General features: G+C 45.2%; 1 protein-coding gene across 1 annotated transcript; it reads right to left on the reverse strand.

Annotated features, from left to right (window-relative positions):
- Positions 1-616: 616 nt before the first annotated feature.
- Positions 617-25,194, reverse strand: RHOA (ras homolog family member A). The gene is made up of 5 exons (XM_050313273.1): positions 25,060-25,194; positions 7,884-8,041; positions 5,004-5,124; positions 2,745-2,875; positions 617-1,888 (listed from the first exon to the last, which is right to left on the reverse strand). The coding sequence occupies exons 2-5, from the start codon at positions 8,037-8,039 to the stop codon at positions 1,715-1,717; spliced, it is 582 nt and encodes a 193-aa protein (XP_050169230.1). The 5' UTR covers positions 8,040-8,041; positions 25,060-25,194; the 3' UTR covers positions 617-1,714.
- Between the last annotated feature and the right edge of the window lie 570 nt (positions 25,195-25,764).

The raw sequence follows: 25,764 nt of genomic DNA on the forward strand, positions 1-25,764 counted from the left end.
GGCTCAGCAGCAGCTGCTGTAAATCCCAGTGTGAGCGTGGAGATGCCCACTCTGTTCCCCGTTGTTTCTTCCCCAGGAGCAGCACCATCTGCTCTCCAGCCTGGAGTGCAGCACAGGGCCTACACCTCGAGCCCAGCCCTTGCTGCAGTGCTCCAAGGCATCCCTCATGGAATGGCCCAGCAAACACCCTGCCTCGTGCAGCCTCTGCTGCTGCTCCTGCACAGCCCGGCTGCTGCAAACCATCACACGCTCCTCCAGCAACACTGCTCCTCCCTTCCTCCTGCACAGCCTCCTCCTGCTCCTCTACTCCTGTGCTCAGGACCAGCAAGTTCAGCTCAGCTGACGGCCTCTCATCTGGTCTGAGTACCAAAAGCTCCTGGGAAGCTTTGCCGCTCACTGCAGGGGCCAGGTGAGATATTCCACCTCTGCTCTGCTGCAGCACTCGGAAACCACCGTGAGCAGCAGATGGTATCACTGTCAGGGAAACAAAAATGAGTATTAAAGCACTTGCAACTGCTCAGAGAATCCTCTCACGGCTGTATCAAAAATGGTATTTCTGATTCAGGCTCTCAGATGCTGGGCCAAAAACCCAGAGTGAGGAATACAGACACCAGGATACAGGGAGCTTAGAAAACTGCCTTTATTCTATTAGTTCTTGGAAAAATGAAAATACAGAAAGAGTTTAGTTGGCTGCAGAACAGCAAGAAGTTCACAGGTTAGGAGTCTGATCACTACATGGTAACCAAACTTACACAAAAAGTTTCCTTTTTTTTTTTTTTAAAGTTTTGAAACTGGGTCCAGCAATGAATTTAAGGCAACTGAACAGTTCAGAAGCTTTGAGTGTGAGCAGGCTCTTTTCTTATCCCTACATCACGTCATGGAAAAAACTCCTCCTGGGTGTGCAGACCACTCAAATCATTCAGATGGGTCAGACTCTTACAAATGAACAAGGGGAAGAGGATCAGCTGCTTTCCATCGGACTTTATTTTCAAATACAGTTTCTTAAAAAACCCAGAACACCTTAACGCAGAGGTTACAAGTAACAGTATTAGGAAATCCAATTATACAAAAAATACTACATCTAAGCTGGGGTAAATAGATTTATTTTTGGTAACATACATTTAAACTGGCACTAATTACACAGTAACTAAAAGGTAACTAACATGAAACCACAGAACCCTCACTTTTCCTTAGCTGAATGGGACTTGGTCATTTCAGAGTGATCACATTTTCAAACTCATGGTTTTACACCACCGAGCCATGAAAATCAGATCTTCCTAAATGTGATAGCACTGAAGCTACGCTCGATTCCATACAGCCATGTAACTGTTGTACTCAATTAGAATAGGACGTTAGTTATAAAGTAGTTACAGACCAATCCTCTGTGTTGACAGCTTTTTCTCTTTCTAGAGAGAAGAAAGAAGATAAGAGAATTGTCTTCAATTAGCGCCTGGCATATCCTGTGAGTGCAGAAAAGGTTTGTTAGAGGAATGTTGAGGTTAACCTTGGGTGCACAGATGAATTTGATGCAGATTGTTATAAAAATCATGGTTGGCTTCTAAATACTGGTAGCAAGATGACTCGATTTTTAAATCTCTTAAGTAAATTATAGATAATGAAAAAGGCCAGTAATCATACACTAAGATTAATAAACAGCACTTCAAAATTACTCAAGTGCAGGGTGCTGCTTTGGCCATCTTCCTCTGGCCACGCTTTATAAGAGAAGGCACCCGGACTTTTTCTTGCCACGCCGGGCTTGCAAAGCAGCTCTAGTGGCCATTTCAAACACCTCCCTCACACCGTCTTTGGTCTTTGCCGAACACTCCATGTACCCGAATGCACCAATGCGGTTTGCCATATCCCGGCCTTCCTCGGGCTTGACAGGCTCCTGCAACAGCACAAAACCAGCAGGTGAGGTCAATCCAAACCCACACCGCTCTTCCTTTTCCCACCCAGCTTCCCAACAAACGCAAAGGAATTTCTGGATTCAAGGCACATAGTTAACTGGTCAGCTGAGAATCCAATGCCCGAGGACACGATCAGTTTGCTGACACCTCTAAGCCTGAAGGCTGCAAGACCCTTTGCAACTTGAGCAAATGATTGCTTATTTCTGAGGAAACATTTATGCAATTCTTTGCTGCAACTGCAAAAAAGCCTATGAACAAATCCCCAAATTAATGCCTCAGTCTTTGTACAAAAACCCTAAATATTATGCTACAGGAGCAAAACTTCCAGGACAGAGCACAATATCTGCAGTTCCATTCCCAAGCTGGGGGTTTCAGGCTCAAATCTGAAAATGAAACCCAGTGATAGGCTCGGGAATGAGCTACAGCACCTGTGATTACCACCTCGCAGCACCCACCAATAAAACCATTTCCTTTCACATCCTGAACACACCAAATAAAGAACAGCTCCAGAGTGCCTGCTCTGATGTGCTGATCATCTCCTAATTAATTCCTTTCTACCTCAGGGATCCAGCTCTGCAGCACAGAGAGCAGCTGACTGTTAGTAACCCCATACAGCCATTCTCACTGCTGAGGGTGCCTTTCTCTAAAAATTACATCTCCAAACAGGCAAAAAGAGACACTCAGTTAAAGGCAAGAGATACTCGTGGTGTCTGCCACGGGTAGGTGTTGATCACACAGCCCACAGCAGCTGACAGCCAGCTGTGGGGGCCTGTTTAATGCTCTGCTACAACCACCACACACATCTTCCCTTGTTGTAAGACTCCAAAAGGAACCTGCCTGCTTCATTTTGGCCAGCTCTCGTCTTGTGTGCTCGTCATTCCTCAGGTCCTTCTTGTTTCCTACCAAGATGATAGGCACGTTGGGGCAGAAATGCTTCACCTCTGGGGTCCATTTCTCTGGGATGTTTTCTGAAAGAAATAAATAGAAGTATGACTGTACTAAAACCCACTCCTGGGGAGGTTTATTTTAAAGCTTTTACCTGAGCGTTGTATTTTGCTAATCCACACTGATGCCTTTTTTTCTGCTCTAAACACGGGAAGCAAACAGACTGTTCTGGTATTCCAAAAAAACCCAAGCCTGTCTGTGGTAATTTGAAGGCTGAAGGACACATAACCTCTTGGCTTCTCTACACCTCTCAGTAGATACCTGGCAAGAGTTAGCATAGAGACTGCAAAGAACAGCATGCAGAAGAATTCTGGAGTTGAGAGTTATGGAATATTTTGCTTCAAGAGAAAACATTTTATTCATCTCCAGAAACTAAAGATGGGTACAACACTGAAGCCCAAGTTTTAACTTTTTGTAAAGGAACATCAACCAACCTCTCTCAACTCTGACATTAACTGTAGCAGAAACGTTCCACACACCAATTACAGACACACAAACCCAAATGCTTTGTGTAAGTCATTTCCAATCTGCCATTTCTCCCTACCTGCAGCAAACGAATTTGTGCTCATACACAAGAAACCTCCTCCTCCTCACAGCCCTACATTTATTTTTTTAATGGCAGGATGACTTAAGGGCTTTTGAAAGCAAAACCTTGATAAATTGTAAAGAGCAGGAAGTGCTGAACAGCCCAAAACATCTGGCTCTGCTTTAAGAAGCTCTCAGACACTTGAGATTCACCTGTGGATGTACCTGCAGGCTGCATAACCCCAGTCTATCTTCATGAAATTCCATTCAGCTTTTGAAGAGACATTCACTATTATATATTATGACATATTTTCTTGCTTGAAAGAACAACTTAGACAAGGATTTTTGAAGCCAGTTTTTGCTCTACAGCCCAAACATCAATTCTGCAGCTGCACCTGGAGTGCTCAGGTGTGCTGGCCTTTAGATACTGCACAGCTGAAAAGCTCTTCACTGCCAGGGACCCTGGCACCCGAATACTGGTGAGCAGGAAGGGAGAACAGGGAAGAAAATCTTTACAGAAACTCACTTCTTTGAAAAAATGTTACCACCATGTATTTGTTTAGCAGACTACACTGGATGGATGGAGTAATTACCACTTTAAAGGGACAGAAATCAAAGTTCCAGAGATGCTGAGTCTTAGAAATTAGAGTATCTCTATCTCCTGCTCCTTATCCTCTTCAAAAACATCTCTGCAAGATCAAGTACATCAACATCTATATATTAGATTTATAAATCAATCAGTGAAGATTTGGACTGCACACAGAAGAGGTGCCCATCGAATACACACTTTTGAAATGTATTATTTTTAGAGCTCAGAAGTCATAAATCAGGCAACTCTTCTCTTTTCTCCATCACAAGCAGATGGAAATCTCCATCTCTGGAAAGCAGATTAGGAGAGTATAAATCGGCAACCCCTGATCATTTCCACCCGTGAGAGAGCTCTCCCTAGAGCAGCTCTAGCCCATGTTTTTAACTCACCAAACAAAGAGCAAAAACCCTGGGGTTATTTGGGACCAGTAACTTGGAGTATTTCAAGATTGAACAAATGGGGGAGTAAGGGGGTGGTTGGTGTGGAAGGGAAGAAAACACAGAGCTAATTCTCCTGTTTACACAGAAAGAAAGTTACTCCATTTTCCTGGATACAGTGTGGTCTTGAGTGTGTAAGAACCTACAACTTCCAAAGAGAAATTAATAAAAGAAGTAAAACTAAAACCTGGGAGGGCCATGCCCCTCAGTGGTCACCTTCTGTACTCATAGGGCTCCTGGACCCAGCAGAGTGTAGCTGCAGCCTTTGTGTGCTGGGGGTCCCCACACAGCCCCTCCAGGGGACAGGCACACAGCTGGGCTGGGGTGCTGACTTAGGGGAGCTGCCCCCTGCTAAGTGTGGCTCAAATTAGGCAGCAGAGCCCTGGCAAACACAGAGTGTGCTGTGGCTCTCATGCCCCTCAGCGCTGCTGAGGAACACAGGTTCCTTTAAGGCCCTACGTCTGACAACTGTCCACTCCAACCAGCCCGAATTCTGGAACTAGGAGAGCTCCCAAGTGAAAATGTATTCTACAGCATGATTGCCAAGGGGAATACAGTGATACAGAGGAGCGATTCCAACTCAGTTAGTGATCTACTTACCTAAACTATCAGGACTATCAATTGAAAAACACATTAGTATAACATCAGTATCTGGATAAGAAAGCGGTCTAAGTCGATCATAATCTTCCTGTCCTGCTGTATCCCACAAAGCCAACTCAACCTGCAAAATAAACACAAGGAGTTAGTCAGATCACCTGGGAAGTTCTGATTCAGAAGCCAGTAACCAAACAGGAGTGGATAAAATAATTCAGTCAACACCACACAAAAGGAGGAGACTATTGGACAAACCACTCTGACAGGAGAACTGTGAGGAATTTTACATTCTGTAACACCAAAAATCAATTTATTGCAGCTTATGCGATTCTTCTTTATATCCATGACCAGTGTCAATTCTTTGAACGGATGTAAAAGCTACCAGCAGAAAAGCAAGACAGAAGAATCAAAGTGAATCAGCTCCAAAGGCCTGGGAATCTCTGACAAGCATCCCAGAAACACCAGTTTTCAGTGAAAGTGGACTAAGTATATGCTTTTTAGGATTATGCACATTTTCAATGGCTTTACAGCTGGAACCTGAAGTGACTAAGAAATGTCAAGACTGTACTTATTTGTGCACAAGTTCATTATAACTCCATCACAGCAGAAATGTACACTTGTAATTTGCTTTGAAACAAACCTGATTTGTATGTAAAGCTTCTGGTTACTAAGAAGCAAGTACAGTACCTCCTGTTCTGAATATTTCTACTTATGCTGGAGCCTGGGGAGAACACCCCCACCACAGGATTGTTTAAAACTACAGAAGGAATTAGCCAACATTTAATCCAGGAAATTTAAAAACTATAATCAAGCTCTTAAGGCATACTCTAGGTTGAGATTCTCTGATGAGTGTGCCTTTGCAAAGGAGTGGGTTTCTTCTTGTTTAAACTATAATGTTCAAAAATTCCAGGAAAAAATCCACAGCAGCTCAGATAAAGACAGATGGGCAGAACTGGAACCCAAATGTGAGCCTGAGTGTACAAAGCAACTGTTTAGTTAAATTGTGAAGAGACAAAGCCTTAAGTTGCACACATATACAAAAATAACCTTCTGTTCTTCTGTCAGAAACAGTTCTCCTCTCAGAGTCACTTCTTCACTTGCAGATGTGAATTCTGTGGGAAATGTTTATATTTTCTAGAGAGTTGTCCGTTGAGGGTTCCCTCTCACGACACTGGAATAATTTCCTTTGCTCTACCTAAAAGAACACATCTCCTTCCATCACCTTTTTGTCTTCATGTGACTTCTGGACATTTCTGGTAATGCTCTTGTGGGAAAACAGAGGTACGTGGCTGTCAAACAGAACAGGCTTAAGCACTGCTCTCCCCTAAACTTCTGTAATCAAGTTTTCTGAAGACAAAGTCCTTGGATAAAATATATCCTCTAGTTACAAAAATAAAATCAGCTGACACTGCTCAAGCTGCTCATGCAATTTTTCTTTAGCTACTGGCTGCATATAGGCATGACTGCTGATAGGGCATGACTCCCTGCTCACTCACTCAGAGATGCAGATTCAGGCAGAAGGGAATGAGGAAGTTTGATTCAGTGATAAGGGCAAAATGGATCTCATACATGTTTTAAACAATACCCCTTAGAGTCTAAAATACAATATAGAAACTGTAGAAACTGTCACTTGGGAAAAAGACATGTTCAAAAGTAAATTTTCTCTTACTAATTCATATTATGGGTGAGATAAGCTCAACCAGCAAGAACTATCACAACTAAACCCACAAAAAACCCATCCCTGGAACAGCAGGAAATCAAATGTAACTTAAAGCCCCAAACTAGCTCAAAAAACTTTTTTGCTCCAGTGAGGGTCGAAACTGAGTAGTTTCAATCCATCAGTCACTGCATCTGAACTAGAATGGACTGGAAGATGTTTGGCTGTACCTGAACCCAGAGCACAGGCACACATCACAGCAAGAGAGGACTACGGGGAGTGCAGCACCAAAACCTGCCACACGCCTGACCTGCAGATCCACGGCACCGAGTCAGCTCTGTGTGGTTATGGGAACAACACAGACAGACTGTGGCTGTCTGAGAGGGTTTGCAAATAGCTGAGCTTTCAAGGTGCAAACCTTCTGCTTTGTGTGCTTCCAGAGTATCCTGGAAAGGGACAATTTTACACATCACCCAAAATCTTGCTGACGTAGGTACAGAAGGCAACCCACCCAGGGATCAGAGAGCAGCTGCCTCTTGGAGCAGGTGTCTGGCATGTCTGCTTGTTTGGTAAACAAAAGGGCTCAAGAGCTCCACAGATTGATATCCAATTTTCAAAATATTTAAAACTAAAGTGAAATATTTCAATGTTTAATTAACTGAGGCACAAACTAAAGACAAAGCTCAGTGAGCTGTGGGTATGCCTGGCTCGTAAGAACTGTGCAGGACAGATGATGCTGATGTACACTACAAATACCAACCCCTTTGGAAGCCTGTCAGTCTTCTGTTCTCAAGAGGATCCTGAACATTGCCAGGAGTGGGCATGAAATAAAAGACTCTCTGGGAATTAGTCGTTGTTAATCCAGGTCCCTACCAAAGGAGGGAGTCCATTCCAAAGGCCAGTAGCCCTGTGTCCTCAGCACGTCTTTGAATTGCTCCATCCCCTCCCACCTGCTGCAACACCTCTACTTGGACTAACTACGTGACTTTTAGAACCTCAATTTGGGTAAGGTTAGAAGCAGGTTGTCAAACACACACTGGATATGAGCAGGTTCTAGCAAGGCCAATATTTTTTTCCACAGGAACACGCTTAATATTGACAAATATATTTACAACGTACGAACTACTCACATGTACTTATTAAACAACTCATTAAAGAAGCACGGAGATCTCCACGCTATTCTGAACAAACACAAGCTCAGTCTGGCTCTTACAGAAGGGTTCACATACCTGCTTTCCATCCACTTCAATATCTGCTACGTAGTTTTCAAAGACAGTGGGAACATAAACCTCGGGGAACTGGTCTTTGCTAAATACAATCAGCAGACAGGTCTTTCCACAGGCACCATCTCCCACTATAACCAGCTTTTTTCGAATGGCTGCCATAGCTGAAAAACAAAATGACAACTTATTAATTCAACTGCTACAGCTTTTCACTGTGATGCTGCTAATAATTAATAACCACTACGTTTTCAATTAATGAGAACTTTTAAATCCACTCTACGTGTCCATCAGAGACTCAGACAGACACCTCAACTCGAGTGAGTTCAAATTCCCATCCTTCTAAGAAAAAACATTCCCAGAACTTGTCAACACACTGATAAGCCACTGGGTGCAAAAATAATAGAAAAGAGAGGAGAAGGGTCTGGTTTAGCATTTATTGATCTGTTCTAAAGGTTAAGAGAGGAACACCTAGAGATGGCAAGTGAGTGAGCAGCACTGCCTGAGAGCACCTTCTCAAAAGGGTATTCCAGGTACTCAAACATGAGATGCTTTGATTCAAGGGCAGGAACGTTTTCTTGTCGCACTGAGTTGCCTTAACCACAAAGTGCCAGTCAGCTGGACTGAGGAGCACCTGCTGCCACGTCAGAGCACCAACAGAAGGATCTTGAGGTAACCACCCTGTTCCTCAGATTACAACCACCACACTGCAAAGGATCTGGGCAGGACACATCTCAGTCCTCAACCCACTTTCCTGGGCACTGTTACCAGGTTAATCCAGCCTGCTACTAGCTTGCAGGAAGTAAAGGGGGGACACAGAAGGGGAGACCCCCGTGATGCTCCACACAGATCTCTGCTGTGCAATTTGTACATTCATGACCTGCTCAAAAGCAACTTTGACCTTTAGAAGATAGTATGGAAGCTTTAAAGGTTTAAGGAAAGCCAAGAGTCAGGGTGAGACTGAAGGGGATGTTTGTGTTGGATTTGGTAAATCAAACAAAACCAGCACTATATACGTGCCTGCTCTCTTCTCTCTTTTCTCCAGGCACTTATTTGTGACCAATGCTGGAACAAGCCAGAGATTTAGGGAGTGGCCTGGCTATAAGGGACTGGAACGAGGACAGAACCATAACTACTTTCTTCTCCATAACATAAAGGCACTCCAGGGGAAGCCGCTTACTCATCCCGTGAAACTTCCTGGAAATGGAGCAAAGAGCAACGCCACCACAACACCTATGACTGCACGACCAAAACAGCCCAGAGAGAGCACCCCTGTGAGGTAACTTTTGCCATGACAAACCCAGAACAAAGTTTATGAGGATGACTAGGGCTGCTGGAGAGGAGGGAGGGGCTCAAAGAAGCATAGGAGAGATTTAAAGGACACAGCAAACCCATATTCCCCTTTCCACCTCTTCTCTTGCCTTATGAAATTAGGTAAAAACTTAGAACTACCCATCTAAAAGCAACCTTTAGTACTGTTATGTGGTGAAGAAGCAGTAGATACTACAGAGATTCTGTACTTCTGCTTCAGGTGCAAACAGAGAAGGACCATTTCAGCCCATCAAGCAGCAAGGGCTCAAGGATTTGTAGAGCACAGCTCTGCCAGACACCACGGCTCAAGAAATCCAAATCTATCTTTAACGTGAGATTCTTTCACCTTGTGAATATATATGTACACAAGTTCAAGTTATTTACCCTGTGGATTTGGGGTTATTTTTACATTTGTGGAAGGTTTTACATGATCCAAGCTTTAAAAAGGTTTTTTCCCCAGTGGTTCTAGATGGGTTTGAACACTTTCTAGCAGTGGTAGTATTTGAATTTTTACAGAACTGGAAATCATCTGTCCTTTGTACCACGTCAAGATCAACTACTTACAAGTCCTACCTAACGTCAGCTTTGGCTAATCTGCTCTTCAAGTCCTACAAAACCTCTGAAGCTGTCTACTCTTGTGCTCCACAATATTTAATATGAGAAAACTTCCCCCAATAGTACCCTCAACCTTCTTTGATGTAATGTAAGCACATTACTGTTTATCCTATTTGTCACGGCCGTTGGAGAATAGATTAGTCCCTTTCCCCACTGCAGTCGAGAATACACGTCTTCCTTTAGTCTTCTCTGCGGGCAAAACAATTCCAGTTTATTCAAGCCTTCTCTGTAAATCATATTTCTCAGACCTTCCCGTTGCTCCCTTCTGGGCAGAGTCCAACTGGTACAAATGTACCCAAGTGTGGAGCCCAAAAGCTGAATCCAGAATTTCTCCTAGGGCTGCATAAACAGTGCCCAGAGCTGAAGGATTATTTCACTGATCTCCCAGGACACCCTGCTGCTTAAACACCAATCTGGAAGTGTATGACTTTTTCTTTCTTCCTCCCCTCCCCAGAAGACAGCACTGTTAATACCTCCTGGTTTTAATTCCTGATAACTCCCAGATCTTTTTTCATCTGGATGGCTATACAGCAAATAGTCCTCTTTTCACACAGCTGAATATTCCAGTGTCAGGTCTTTGTTTATCCTTCTGCTGATTGATGTTTTATTCTACCTCCAGGTCCTAGCTCTGTCCTCCAGCTTAATCACAGTCTGTCAGATGCAAGTTTAATAATCATGATTCCCAGATAATTATCTAGGCCATTGATGAAACCACCCTGGAGACAAAGTAGGCGGATGACGGAATGGGATAACCTGTCCTTCCTTGGTATCCTCCCTCTCTCTCCCCTCTGTGCCAGCAGCTGGGGCTCTGGCTTGTGATCACTTGTGTCACCTGCTATAGCACTTAGGGTAGGTGACCTTTTTGGCATCACCTACGGATAACTGTATTTTTCAATGGATTATCAGATCAACTCTTCCTTTATCTTCCTCTAAATACTTCCGTCACTCAGATTATTTTTTAAGTGCTCCTTGCCAGTTCAATCTCATTTTATGCTTTGGCCTTCTACATACTTATGCCTCAGCATTATGAGGAAACTACAATTCTGTTTAAAAAAAAAAAAAATCATCATCTAATGTATTGCTTTCTACAAATCTTTCCCTAAAAAAGCTTGAAAAATTTATGTATATATGTAAAAAATTATTTCAGCAGCTTTATTTTATCTCCTCCATATCTTTTTCCTGAGAAAATATCTTTTTCCTTATCACGAAACTCTCCCTGCCTGAATGCTTCCTGAGGCCTGTTGACATCATTCCGACCCAAGATGCCCTTCAGCAGTGTTTGCTCAACCTCTTCCTTCCCACTGCTCAGGACCCACCCCACGAGACTCTCCCCTGCTCACAGTCTCTCATGTGCAGGACAGTCCTCAGGACATCTCAAACCCACTGAGCAGTCCCCTCCATCTGGCACATGGAAAAATGAGGGAATTAAAATTCCCTCATTGCCAGTTTCTAGAGGATCCTTCTGGATGGTCACAAAAAGCCTCAACCACCTCATTTTTTTGGGTGATTCATGGCATCCTCACCTTTTTTCCTTTAGTTTCACATTTGAGAGCACTACCACAGAAAAATTCCTTCTGGAACAAGCGTGTTGTATAAAATTCAATTCAAGATGCAAAGATCACCACTTATGATGTCAGATTTTCAGAAACAGCCCAGATTATAAATGCTGGGTAGACAGAGATGCCTCAGGATGTCAGGTCTGATCGCTAGATAGACCCCTGATCCACCTCAGAAGGAAGTCACCAAACACCACAACCATGTCTTCCTTCCTGACACTATCAAAGGACCACAGAATGGTTTGGGTTGGTAGAGACCTTCACAATCATCTCGTTCCAACACCCTGCCATGGGCAGATACACCCCCTGAACCCGCTGCTCACGCTGCTTTTGACGCAGCCCAGGACACGTTTGTTTTTCTGGGCTGTGAGAGCACACTGAAGGGTCATGTCGAGCTTCTTGTCAACCAACACCCCCAAGTCCTTCTCCTGAGGGCTGCTCTCAATCTGTTCATCCCCCAGCCTGTACCTATGCTTGGGATTGTCCCAGCCCAGGTGCAGGACCTTGCCCTTGGCCTGAACTTCACGAATTTAACCACCAGTTTCTTCTCTCTGGTGAGGGTGAACTCTTCCTTGCTGCCAGAACAATACACTTCACTTCTACTGAACCTGCTCAAGATGGACACTGCTGGTGAGCCTGTAACCAGCTTTCTTCTCATGACAGATTCATCTTGTCTGGACCAATGAAAGTGTCTGTGTATGGAAACTGTTCTACCGGTGCCACAATGTCCCAAATCCCCATATGTGGTCCTCAAATTTTAGCAGATGTCTGGCCATGGCAACAGCAGCCTGTCATTCATGCATTAACACATTTACAGTAATAATTTCCTAATTTAGAGGATTCAGTGTGCAGATGAGCATCTTTCAGCTGGTTATTTTTAGATAAAGTAAATACATTCCTCTCCAGTGGGCAGCTGTAAGGGATTGTCGGGTCTGGCGAAGACTCAGAAAAACAACATCATGGTAGTACAATAGAGAAAAAAATTGATTGTTAGAATGGGGCTACATCTTAGTGGTGCGTATCACAAGGACAACACTAAGAGCATTCACAGCAGTGGGGTCTTTCTGCTGCATTTTGACATGCCCTGGTTTTCTTAATCAAGTATTCTGACACATGGAAATACGTCACATTTGTACGAGCAGTGTGGGAATCAAAGCGCTTTGCTGGCCTAAAGAGTTTAATTTAAGACGTCCATTACACACAATTTAGTATTTGCTGCAGCCCAGCCTGTCACCTGTAGATACCAAATGTGTCTACACTTAGAGCTAAAAAACCTAAGAGGATGTAACAAATAGACCAAATCCAAGCTACTACTACCTCACTGTAACTGAACACAAGCGCTACACATTCATCCTTTGAAACAACACATAGAGCAGGGAGAGACCAATAAATCCAGAAAGCTGCTGGAAATGCATCACTGATGATGCATACAGAACACTGAGCAAGAAATGTTCTATCCCAATTAGTGTACGAGAATGGCTGCAATGATCTTCTAGGAGAATCTGTGCTGTCTTCTGCAGCAAGACGAGATCTGCAATTTTTCCTACTCTTAAATGAACCACTCCTCCCACCTTTGCATTTATAGGATTCTCAAAACCAGCTAGTCTGCTAGATTCAAAGTGGAAACTCTCACAACATGACTCGAGTGACTCATCTGAATGGAAGAGATTCAATTCTGACATTTCCTCAACCTAGGCCAGTGTCTTTCACAGGTATTACAGGAGTTTTAGCCATCATTTACTCAACTGCACTCACATCACAGGAGGTTACAACACAAGGAGCTCCTGTTTGCCGAGTTGCCACACTAATATCCTTGTTACATGAGGCTGCTGTTTCTAAGGGCAGTAACGCTCCCAGACTTCTGCAGCATAAAGCCCTGCTTGTTGAGGAATCTACCAAGAACTCCAGAAGAATTAGAAATGGGAAAAATATTTTTTCCTGTGTTTTAGATTTTCTTCACACCCCCCGCCCAGTATTACTGTTTACTGCAAGGGAATTTGCCTCTTCACCATGCTATTTACTTTTCCAAGAAACAACTTTTCCAGTGCCTCCTCTCCTGCAAATCCCAAGGCCACACAGCATGAGTGAGGATGTGGACACTGCTGACATTCTGAAGTTGGATAAGCTGGTAACAAACATGCCAGGTTTGTCTGTCTCACTCTGGATCTCATCCTGGAGAAAGTAATTAATGGAAGAAACAGCCCTTTACCATCACATACATATCGTGAATAGATTTAATTTCAATTATCAATTAACTACTACCAACTTTATACTGCCTGCTATGCCACATGGGCAGATCCCTTGTATAAGGCAGAATTTTGTAAAAAAAAAATTAATCTGGATTAGTACATGTTAGCAAGTACCCAGTAGAAGCAGTTCAGCAGGACCATTAAGGATGTTTCTGATGCTGGGGTAGGGGAAGCATCCTTTAAATCCTTTCCCACCTAATCTTGCTGAAGTCCTTAAAACCAGAATGTTGGAAGGCAAAGGTTTTGAAATCTTAGAAAGACTGCCTTGCTGCTGACTCCTCCACACAGCACTTACACAGTTTGCTGCCGAGTGAATTACAGCCTGGCACTCTTCTCACTTGCTTCATTTCCCCTTCACTCCAGTCAGCCCTGCCCTGGGAGGGACCAGAAGATGAAACACTGCTCAAGTGTCCCCCACCCTGACCAGTCAGGCCCTGCCCTCTACCTACCACAGGGGAGAACTGCCCCTGCACCAGCACCTGAACTGCCCTGGCACCAGCACCTGGATTTACGCTTAAAATAGACTCACTTTTGTTCAAGTCTGAGGGGAAGGAGGAAAGAGTTTCCCCAGAGACTCCAGTGATGCAGAGTGGATAAGCAGGTTTTTCCCACAGTTTTCTTCTGGCCATCTAGCAAGATCCAGCATCAAAACTGAGAACTACCAAAGCAGTTTGGAGCCCAAAGCAGATCAGCCCAGAGGCAAACAGGTCTGCTTTTAAGGCAGTGTGTACAACCAGTGAAGAAGAACGACTGAACACGGAGCATCTGAGTGAGTGAGTGAAACGGTCCAAAGACCAGGACCAGGGAAAGGCACAGGCAAACATGCCAGGAGGAAGATGGCAGAAGAATGTAACTGCTAAAATCAACCCTCCCCTAGAGAAGAATCCAGGATTCCCACGTCTCCCAACAGGGGGCGAGAGTCTCAACCTTCCTCTCCACTGAAGTCCCAATGGAAAATGTCAGCAACTAAACATTTTGTAATTCTTTTTCGCCACTGCACTTCTTATTAGTGAAAACATGTACAAACAGCTGTCAGAAACATTGCAGTTTGCTGCTGAAATGCTAATCCTGCTACCTTAAATCAGCTCCTTTGTGAATAAGCAAGCCTATATGTGCTGCCATGCCTTCTCTCTCCCACATCACCAGCACAGGATAGCCATGCCCTGATCTTACACAGCAATAGTTGTGAAGTAAAGGAAAGTAGGACCCCAATTCACCTCTTAGAAAAGGTGCAAAGTGGGGAGCCAACAGCCTTGGGACTGTAATAAGGGTAAGAAAAAAAAATTAAGGAAAAAGGTGACTCAATCACACAAAGGAGCGAGATACAACACACGTTTCTGCTACAGGGCTCCTAAAGGATCCTGGAAGAAATACATACCCCAAAACATTCTGCAAGTGACCACTTATTCATTGTCCTGAACTCATCTGTACAGCTGCACTGACAGTAAACCCAGACACACTCTGCTCAGAGTGATCTGCTCTTTTGACACCATGTACAACCTGAAATCAAGCGTTACTAGGGTGGAAATTCAGCTCAATCACGACCCACTGGAACACAAACACTAAAAACATGAATGCAGTCATTGCTATTGAGGAGACAGTCAACACAGTTTATTGCAATAATTGAGATTTTCCTAATAATGTGCAAGTTTGCCTGTGAACACTTGCACTCCTAAACCAAAAAGCCACGCTATTTAAAGCGTTGCTAACAAGGCCTTTGGGAAACAACTATATTTATATTCCTTACTGCAGCCAGCACATAAAGCAGTTTGACAGTACTGCAAAATAGACCTATTTCTAACTACAGCACTATGTGGGAGCAGTTGGTGAGAAAAAGTTATCTGCTGGGGTTTTTTTGGAGGGTTACATATGAAATTCAACACTTCCAAAAAGTCCCAAAGCTGGCAAAGAACAGGGCAGGCTACTGATGTTGCATGTTAAATGTAATCCACAGAGAAATGGAAATTTTCTGTTTTAAGACTGAAGTACAATCGAAAAACTGACACAGAAGGACAGTGATTGATCCAACAGGATCAAATACTGAACATGGGAAGGTTCTTGGACAGGGCAGGCTGAGTGTTCAGCTTTCTGCTATCAGTTCACTCAGACCATGTGTTAACCAGGCTCAAGTCTGGCAAGTTTTACTAGTTTGGAAAAAGTGCCTTGCAGACAGAGCTGTACATTTCCAGAGCCAGCGTTAAATCAGGAGCAGTGCAGCTGTGCTCACCCCATCTCATGAACCTCCCCAGGTCTCAGCTAACTCCACAAATAACCAGCTCAAGCCTCTTTGTACCACATCACCAGAACTGGGAGCTGCGTCAGCTTAACTGCATTAGGTCTTAGCAACATTGGTTGCCAGCCCCAGTGAACCCTTAATGACTGATTAATTTTATACAGTCACTGCAAGTTATCCAAAAGTATAAAATACATGTTTCATAGGCACAGGCACACTGTGTTATTCCTGCTGCCTCTGCAATGGCTGGGAGGGGGCAGGAGATTCCTCATCCAGCACAAAGCCTGCCAGTGCAACGTTTTGGAGGAAACCTGAATCACCTGTCAGCACTAGATCCGTGTTGAGTGTCATGCGGACACAGTACGTCTAATCCGAGATATCATGTGAAGCCTCAAAGCAGGATTCATCCTATCAAGTTACAGCCTTTGCCCTTGCTTTCCTCTTCAGGATAAATCTGTATGACAACACTCAACTCATCTCCCTCTCAGAGAAGGAAATTGCTTTGGATTCTAATAAATTTCCTTGATTTTTAACCACCACAGGAAGGAGCAAAACACTGTGCTTTGCTCTCCTGCCCTGTACAGCAATGATGCCCCAGCACCATCAAACTGGTGGGAAGGAACACACAAACTATCTTTTGTTAAAATGCACAAACCACAACCTGTGCAACCTTCTACACCCAGCACTGTGTCCCACAGGTAGCTCCCACATGGACATTGACCACTGGACCAACCTGTCCTTGCAGCTAACATTTCCTACATCTAGAGACTCACAGACCATCCTTTGCTACAGGTCTACACACATACAGAAATGGGTATATTGAATTGGATGACCTTAGGATTGGATTCCTATGCAAAAGAAGAGGAAAGATGAACGAGAAGCTTCCACCTCCATGATCTCCAGCCATTTTCAGCTCAGGAGCTTCTTGGGTCAGACGTGGTTCCCATGAATCTGGTAACCTCAAACAGATTTCTCTTCCACGAGCTTGTCCAGACTCCCTTTGAACCCATGTAAACTTCCAGAACACACAACATCCTGTTGGAGGGAGTTCCCACAGCTTAATTACACATTGTGTGTAAAGCCACTTCCTTCAAATTCAAGATTGTCCCTATTAGTTGCTTTTACTGCCTCCTAACTCTGAAATGGAAAGAGAATGAACACTTTACCTCACTCACCCTTTTCCTGCTGCTCACACAACAGACTTTCCAGACTGCAGCATCCTAATATAGAGCTGGTTAATTTTTTTTTTAAATTACCTTGACACCTTTGACAGTAGTGACTGTCTGCTCCCATCACAAGGAGTAACAAAGTAGTAGAGGTGTCACAGTGAAGTGCTTCAGCCAGGAGGGCCCTTGAAAGCCCAGCAGCACATCAATGTGTACCTTCCCATTCCTTTCCCATCCCACCCCAAACACCCCTGGGCTGCTGCAGCAGCTCCAGGAGCGGGAGCCTGGAGGGACACCCCGATTTTGACAAGGTGTGCTGTTAAATCCATTTATGCCGTATCAGAGAACCACACCCTGAGCTGCGTTTCAAGTGCAAACAAGCCACAGCTTGGCCATTCCCTGGTACACGTTTCACTTGGTGCATTAACTCGAGGGCAGACTACCTTGACTCTACAACAGAAGTAACAGAGAATCCCGGATCATGCTCCTGCTCCAGCAGTTGGTTACATTTTCTACATCGTGATGAGGTTTTTCTTGTCACTTCCTCATTTCTTCAACCTCTGCGAATTTCCCATTATTGGCATTTTGTGTTTTCTCCAGGTGACCACTAAGAAATACAAGCCAAGAACCCAAATCCTTCATGTTCTCACTAGACACAGACTTACCTGAGCCTCCACTTGGCCTTTTACAGCTGTCCTCTTTCTACTAAATTTAATATGAACCATATTGATCTTGTTCTCACTTAGTTTCTCACTGAAAATGACGTGCAATTACTGTCAAGTGCTAACCGAAGGCTAAGATGAACACTTGCACTTAGGAACCAAACTAAAACAATTAACACCAATTGTTTCTATTTCCCCCACTCCAGGTTGAGTGACATTGCCTTAATTCTCTCCCGAACGCTTTGTTACTTATTCCATTATTGTGCCTGGGATTGATGTCTTAGTCTGATGGGATTATAATCATTAAGCTTGTCCTACTTCTCTTTATTATTACTGCATATTAGCATTCTTTCAAACTGCTGCAGTATGTAAAGAACTTTCTGGAAAAAAAAGTTACATAAGCCCCCTCCATTCTCAGGCCTGAGATCTTCAGAGCTGAGCTGTATCTCAGAACAGAGGTGTCAATTACCACTATTAGGTTTGTGCAGTATAATTCAACCTTTTTTTTTTTTTTTAACCTAATGAGATAATCAAAATACCTGATTACAGGGAAGTTCCCTGTGTATAGATAAATAACTGCCAAAAGATAGGAAACCAGAGAGAAAGAAATGCTCAGCACACCAAGAAAATCACCCGTGGAACCTGCACAGCTTGACGTTCATAAATGACCTGAAAAAGTGAGGAAAAATAGCAATACAACTAAATTTACTGATGATGTCAAGATTTACAGGTAGTAAAAGCAAGGGCTTAGTGTGATGAATTTCAGAACCTTAACAGGCTCTGTGCCTGAGCAGTAAAATTTGAAATAGATAAATGTGAAGCGATACGCAAGATAAAAACCAAATTCAACTTCCTATGTGAAATTATGGATTGGGAGCTGATCACTGTAACTCAAGGACAGCATTTTAAGGTTACAGAGTTAATGCCTTTAAAATACAAGCTCAATACTCTGAAGTGCTACCATTTTTTCTTAAGATTCTAGTATTAAGAACTAGAAAAAGCGACCAAAACAGAAATCATTAACACGATGTAGGACTCACGCCTGCATTTTCTGACTGTGCAGCTGTGATCCTGCCAGTGTCAAAAGGCTGTACAGGAACTGGAAATGACTCAGAGCAGAGCACACGGATGATTAAACTCCACATCAGTGATCATATGAGGAACAACTACGGCAGAACTGGGAAAAAAAACCTGGAAGAGATGTGACCAAGGAAGAAAACGACCAAACACTGTGCTAAGATCCTGAGGAGAGGTGAGGAAAGCTGGGCCTGAAACAAGGACAAGGGCACAGTGGAAGAGCCAGGTTGGAAGCAAAGGCAGGCCCAGCAGGACACATGGCCAGGCCTTTTTGTTTTTACCACATTTCAACTTTTTAGATCCATAATTCCTTAGTCATCGGCTTCTCTTTGAGCTCCATTTTCCTCCAAGTTACTTTCCATGATTCTGAGTTTTTGTTTTCTATTTTCTACATTCAGTTTCTGCTTTTCTCCTATTTCATCTGTAGGGCTTTCTTGCATTGTTTTTTAAGCGTGAACAAAACAGATGCCTTCATTTCCTTTCCAAGCCAGGTTATTTAATTCACATTCAACACTTGATGGGGGAAAAATAGCACAAAAGAAGATTCCTGAAAAATCTTTTTCAAGCATGTTTAAGCCAAAATTATTAGAATCTAGAACAGCAATATGGGCAAGAAAAACTCTCTCTTAACATTGTCACCATGCATCCTGTTTTGCTAACACCAAACTTAGCAAGGCCCTCCTGATCTACTACAAGTTGTTCTCAACTGTCACCTCACTGTTGACCTCCCTATTGCTATATAATTAGTAAATTAACACAATTTCAGAACGCAGGGAAGAAGCCTAATTTGAGCATTTCTCCCCTGCCTTACTCTACCATGCCAAGTCCCTCTCCAAGGCTGAAGGCAAAGTTTGGATTATAGGGGCAGGAAGCAGGATTTTGTCCTCAGGATCTGTGGCTGCCATTGCTGTCCTTCCACCCTCACTTCACACTCTTGCTACTTTGCCCCTGACTACATCTTTGCTATCTGCAGGCACAGTGACTTAAGAGAGCACTTCTCTTATGCAATACTGAGTCCCAAGATTACTTGGCACAAAATGAGATTAGGGCTTAATATTGAGGTAATTATAGTAGATCTCTGGATTTCCACGTGTGTGTAATCTGCAAAACGCTTTGCATTTGGGTCAGTTTTTTCTTGGAGTCCTCTCTTCCCACACACCTCCAGCATGTCAGATGGGATGTGGGGCGCTACACACAGAACAAGGCAGGCTCTGCTTGGGTGGGGTGGCTCTGTCTCCCACTGCCTCACACCAGGCAGCAAAGCACACAAGGACAAGAAAAACTAACTCTTCCAGACAACCATCTTCTTGTAGCCACAGCTGACACTCACCTGTGTTCCTTCTTCTGTCCCACCACAGGACATCTGCTGAAACTGCACAGGTTCAGATCAAACACCCAGGAAGTCCAGGACCCTGCCTGACCCATGCAGGGATCTCAGATGACTGAGTAAAAGAAGGAACAAACTAATTGATGCCTCTGAAACTGTATTTTCTCAGTTTCCAGTTGGGGGGTGTTATTTTTTTTTTTTAATTCTCTGTGTGTAGCAGCCCCTTTGACAGCATTTTCTCCTGTGATTTCATCTGTTGGGTTCTGAAGCCACGTAAATCGTTGTCATTCAAAGCACTCTGTGGTGCTGCATTCTGCGGTGTCGGTGCAGACTGAGGGAGAGGCACCATCGGTTTTGATCTAGACCAGACTGTGCTCAGTCATGTCTTTGCCAAGCTGAAGAGTTCAAATCTTTTTAAGCATCCCCTGTATGGAATCCATTCCTTATCTCTGATCACCTTTTTCAGCCTCATCTTTGCTTTTCCAGTTGCAATGTATCTCAAAGCGCATCTTTCTTTGTGCAAACCCACTGTAATCAGCGTGCTGAGAACTGAGAGCCACGATGCTATCCCTCTGTTTTCCTTTTTTATTCCTTTCCCAAAGCCTCTCACACTTGCTCATATGATCACTGTTGAACATTAAACTTGCATTTTCACAGAATTATGACAAGCTCTTCCTTTTAAGTGGCAATAATTAACTTTCACCCCATCAGCGCATAAACAAATTAAGATTTTCCCCCCTTGAATTTATCTGGAACAAATTTGATTTGGCATTTTGCTGCCTGTAATTCAGTGTCAGAAGGACAAACCGCAGTTCTTCCTAGTCAGTTCTTGTTGTTTCTTTCCATTCTACTCAACACCTTTCTCACCAGAACATTTATGAGTGTGTTGAACAGTAGAGGTGTAACACAGATCCCTGTTCTTCTCTTGCCCCAAACTTCCCTTCTCTGTGCTTGTTGAGTCATTTAAAACCTCCAACAGATATAACCTGCACTGTTTCCTTTGCAAAAGCCACACCAACTTTCTCCTACTGTAAGTTGTTAGTCCATCTGGTTACTTCTTTTTATCGTTTATTTTTTAAAAAGGCATTGAACTCTGTGATATCCTGCTGAACTATCTTTAAGAACTGTTACCATGTAAATCTTCTATTTCTCTGGCTTCAAGGTATTAAGTGGGAAGTTACACAGCGTAATTAATAATTTGGTCATTTCAGGCCCAAGTTTCCTTTGGAACCCTTGGGCGAGCACCATCTGGTCTTGGCATCTTTTAACTGTATTTATCACTTTGCTCTAAAAATTACTTTGCTGACAATTCAAGCAGAGACAGATCTTCCAATGAGTCCTGTTCCCCATAAAGAGATTTTCTGGCATAGGAACCTCTTTGGACTCCCGGAATCCTCCACGGGAAACAGGAATGCACATAAGTCATCTAACTTTCTACTCATGGCTTCATCATCAAATATTTCTTTCACTTCTTCACTCCAGCACCTTTCTGCTTCTGATGTACCTGGTTTGCTATTAGTATGACGTTGCTCAGAGTCTCTCTAGCAGGTCCTTGTATTTTTCATTTGACTTGCCAGAGTTCACGTTTTTATTTACTTTTCTGGTCAACTTCATGACCTGAAACTTTCTGAAGGCTGTATTCTTATTTCTAATACTTTCTTTATCCCAAGCTGCATGCTCCTTCTCATCTGTCAACATTCCACAGTGTAATTTAAAATCTTCCCAACAACATTTCCAATTTCAAGTGCAGAAGCCTAGTTCTGCTGTGGTTTACATGGAACCCAGCCTTTCCAAACAGCTCTTGGACTGAGGTTCAAAAAAAGGAGCCAATTCACTTGGTCAGTACCAAGTGAAGATCCCACTGTAAGACGGCCTTCTCACCCCCTACAGCTGCAACAGAGCAGACAGGAGGTGAAGAATAAAGAGCCTCCAGGTGTGAAATACAAGAAAAATGAAATGTTAGCAAAGAATGCAAACAGAGATAACTGGTACTAGGAGAGCTGCTGGTTCTCTCAAACCCCTGACACGGGCAAAGACAACTTCCATTACAACTGTGAAGATGAGGAGGAGGAATCACTGTGTACACATCTATGCTGGTGACCTGCTCCAAATGTGACAGTTCCAGCCAGGTGAGACAGAAATATCTGTGGTTGCAAAGCACTGCTAATTAACTCAGCAAAGAGATTGAATTGAGCCCTATTTCTGATTAAAAACAACAATAATAAAGCAAGCAGAAAACCCACAACTGTCAGAGCCTTAGGAAAGCAAACTCTCATATTTGCTGTGGGTGTACTGCCCAATTCTACTGGGTATATTTGTGACTTTCCATCTGTTCCTTTTACTAGGGACCCTGGTCATGAAGGGTGGTCAGGGAAAGACAGCAAACTTCTCCTCATTACTTTAATTAGATGATTCACTTAGAAAGGAATGGCTGTTAGTTGTGTGGATGGCAAATATCTTAATTAAAAGGTGGTCTGTGGATACCTTAGTTCTTTTACAGTCTCCAATGTCCTTCCCAAGTGAAAACATGGTGATAGTAAAAGGACAGAAGAGAGTATGGACAGTGCAGTGCTGTTCTATCAACTCCAGTTAAGCTTTTACTACTTTTATTCAGAGCCTAGAATCAGTGATAATAAAGGCCAGAAAGGACCCAGACACCTGGCACTGGTGTAAAAGCAACAATTACTTAACTAGTGTACCACAGATAGTCTTTTGGGATATTTGTGCTTATTTTTGAGATGATCTCAAAAGTAATATGCAACTACTTCTTTCTATTTAGCTACTCAGCTATTTACAGCAGGAGAGGAATCCCACCAACAGGCAAAGAGCAGAGGATTTCCATCCAGGTGCATGCAGGTGCATGGCTGTACCCCAGGAGTGAAGGTCAGCTGCCATTTGGTGCACTTATTTGTTCTGTATTAGAGGGTTTCACCCCTTACTATGTGTTTACTGGGGCAGAGTCATGGAGCTACTGTCAAAAAACACAAGGAAAGACGATGAGAGTTCCAAGCCCCCTCCAAAATATCAAACTGTTTTTATTTGGAATTGGCTTATCTGAAGAGCCATCGCCAGTCCTACATCCTGGTGGCGGTTAGGATCATTTAGGATGTTTTTACTGTCAATTCCTGGCTCAGAGAACTCCCCGCCTCTGGCGCTCGGCTGCTGTGGCGCTGGGCCAGAGCGTGAGCTTGGAGAACGAGGAGGGATAACATGAGAGCTGCTCAGCTGAGCTCTGCTGTGACTGAGTTTATTTTGCCCCTCGTGTGAAGGTGCATTTATGCCTTGAGAAGTTATTTTAAAAAAAAACCCTCCGTGTATTCCAGTGTTAAATGACAAAAATCACCCATTCAAATTAATTTATGTCAAGCGTTTATGCTGAATATGCTGTTAAACATTCCAGTGATCTAACTAAAGTGAAATAAGGCTAATGGCAGTTTTTCTTTTTTTAAACATGCAGCCTTGGTCCAAATCAGAGCCAGAATTAGACTGTCTATCTGAGAGAAGAGAAATGTCAGTGCTGTGTGACTGGAGACCTGGGTAAGGCCAGAACAGGGCAGGAGGAAGGCACACAGATGCATTAGAAGACCCTTCAACAGAAAGCAAATATTTTCACAAACAATCTTTTCAGAGAGGGAGAGACTTTATATGTCCATACTGGGAAAAAAATCCCCACATAAAGCTACTGGAGAATGTAATACTTTGTGTCAAAAACAACACAGCACATAAAACTAACTTCTTGAGATTTCTGAGGGGATGTAAGTTTGCTTCTAGAAGAAGTGGGCTGTTTCAAAGTCACACAGATGTCAGAGTTGTTACCTAGTTAAAGCTCTGGGGTTAGAAAAAAAAAAAAAGGCAACAACAAACATAACATTCCTTAGGTAGGTCTTAGGGTTTAGTTTTCTGCAAATCCTGTATGACACAGAGAAAGGGTGGGTGGGAACCACTGCTCACAAAGAGTTCCCTACAACAAACAGGTGAACGGCACCAGAGAGAAACAAATGCTGGATATGAGGCAGCAACTAAAAACAAACAACCCCCCCTTCCAGACACCTCGAAGGGACAGACTTAAAGCGGTATCAAAGTAGTTGTGATATCGTTTGAGTGGGAACAATACTTTGTCCTGAGCCTCTGTAATGACTTTAACTCTGCGAATCTCTATGAGTAAAGTTTTTGGGTCATTTTTCGAGACCGAAACACAACCGGAGTGGTCTCGAGGTTCCTCTCGCCCCTTGGCACGCACGGTTCGTGCAGGGTGTAGTTCGAGGCCGGGCAGTTTCAGTCCCGGTGAGGCTCCCGGGCCACGGGACCCTGACCGTGCCAAACCCCCGCCGGGCGCTCCCCGGCACACCCGCCGCGGCAGAAAACCACCCCCCAAACTTTGCCGTCTCTCTCCGGAGGGCGATTCCTCCCCGAGCTGCGAGCTGAACCCCACAAACCGCCCCCGGGCAGCCCGTTCCGCAGGGACCCCCGGGCGGGACCCCGGGGCGACCCCCGGGGCGGGCGGGGCGCGGCCCCGCGGCGGTGACGTCACCCCCCGGGCCGCCCCGCACCGGGACACCCCCCGGTGCCGCCCGTGTCACCGCGCGGGGGCCGCGCCGCCCCCGCCTCGCCCCGCACCGCCCACGGCCGGGCGGCGGCACCGAGACCCGGGCGGGGCGCGGGTGGCTCCGCCGGGGGAGCCCCGGGGGCCGCGCCCCTCCCTCCCTCCTCCGCCCCGCCGCCCGGAAAAGGCTCCGTTACCGGGCCCCGGTAACTCGCGGAGGGCCGCCCCACCCTCCCTCCCGCTTTGTGCGCGGCGGTGGTGCTGGAGGCGGCGAGAGGCCAGCCGCCCCCGCCCGCAAGGCCGCGGGCTGCCGGCGGGGGCGGGCGGGCCCCACCCGGCGGCGGCGGCGGCGGCGGCAGCAGCAGCGGCGGGAAGGGAGAAGAGAAGCCGGCGAGCCACCCTCACGCCGTCCCCGCCCGGCGCGGAGCCCCCACCCTCCCCGGTACCTGCGGCCTGCGCTGCTCCGGCTCCCGCCGCCTCCTGCTCCACAGGCCCGAGCGCGAGCGGCGGCGGCGGCGGCGGAAACGGGCGGGGCGGGCGGGCCGGCGCGCGCGCGCGGGGCGGGCGGGCCGGGCGGGCGGGGCGCGCGAGGCCTCGCGCGCCCCCGCCCGCCCGGCCCCGCCCCGCCCTGGCTCGCGCGCGCGCCCGCCCTCCTCCCAAACCCCCCACCGACCAATCGGCGGCTGCCGCGCGCGGGGCACGCCGGGAAGGGGCGCTATAAAAGCCGTTGTGCTATTTACGCCGCGCGGGTTTCGGGGCGTGGCGGGGCTGAGGGAAGGGGGCAGGTCTGTGAGGGTTTGGGTTTTTTTCTTTCTTATTTTTCTTTTTTTTGGGTGCTCGGCAGTGCTTGGGGGCTCGTGTAACAGTGCTTCGTTTTCCCACCTCGGGTGCTGCGCCCAGCTCTGGGTCCCGCAGTTCCAGAGGTGCTGGAGCGAGTTCAGACAAGGGCAGCAGAGCTGGTGAGGGGGCTGGAGCGCAAGACCTGTGAGGAGCGGCTGAGGGAGCTGGGGGTGTTCCCCTTGGTGAGGAGGAGGCTCAGGAGTGACCTTATCACTCTGCAGCTTCGTGAAAGGAAGTTGCAGCCAGGTTGGGATTGACCTTTTTCCTCCCAGGCAGCCAGGGATAGGAAAGAGGACGCAGTCTTAAGCTGT

Source organism: Myiozetetes cayanensis, unplaced genomic scaffold (genome assembly GCF_022539395.1).
Source record: "Myiozetetes cayanensis isolate MyiCay16 unplaced genomic scaffold, myiCay2020 scf18, whole genome shotgun sequence".
Lineage (NCBI taxonomy): Eukaryota > Metazoa > Chordata > Aves > Passeriformes > Tyrannidae > Myiozetetes > Myiozetetes cayanensis.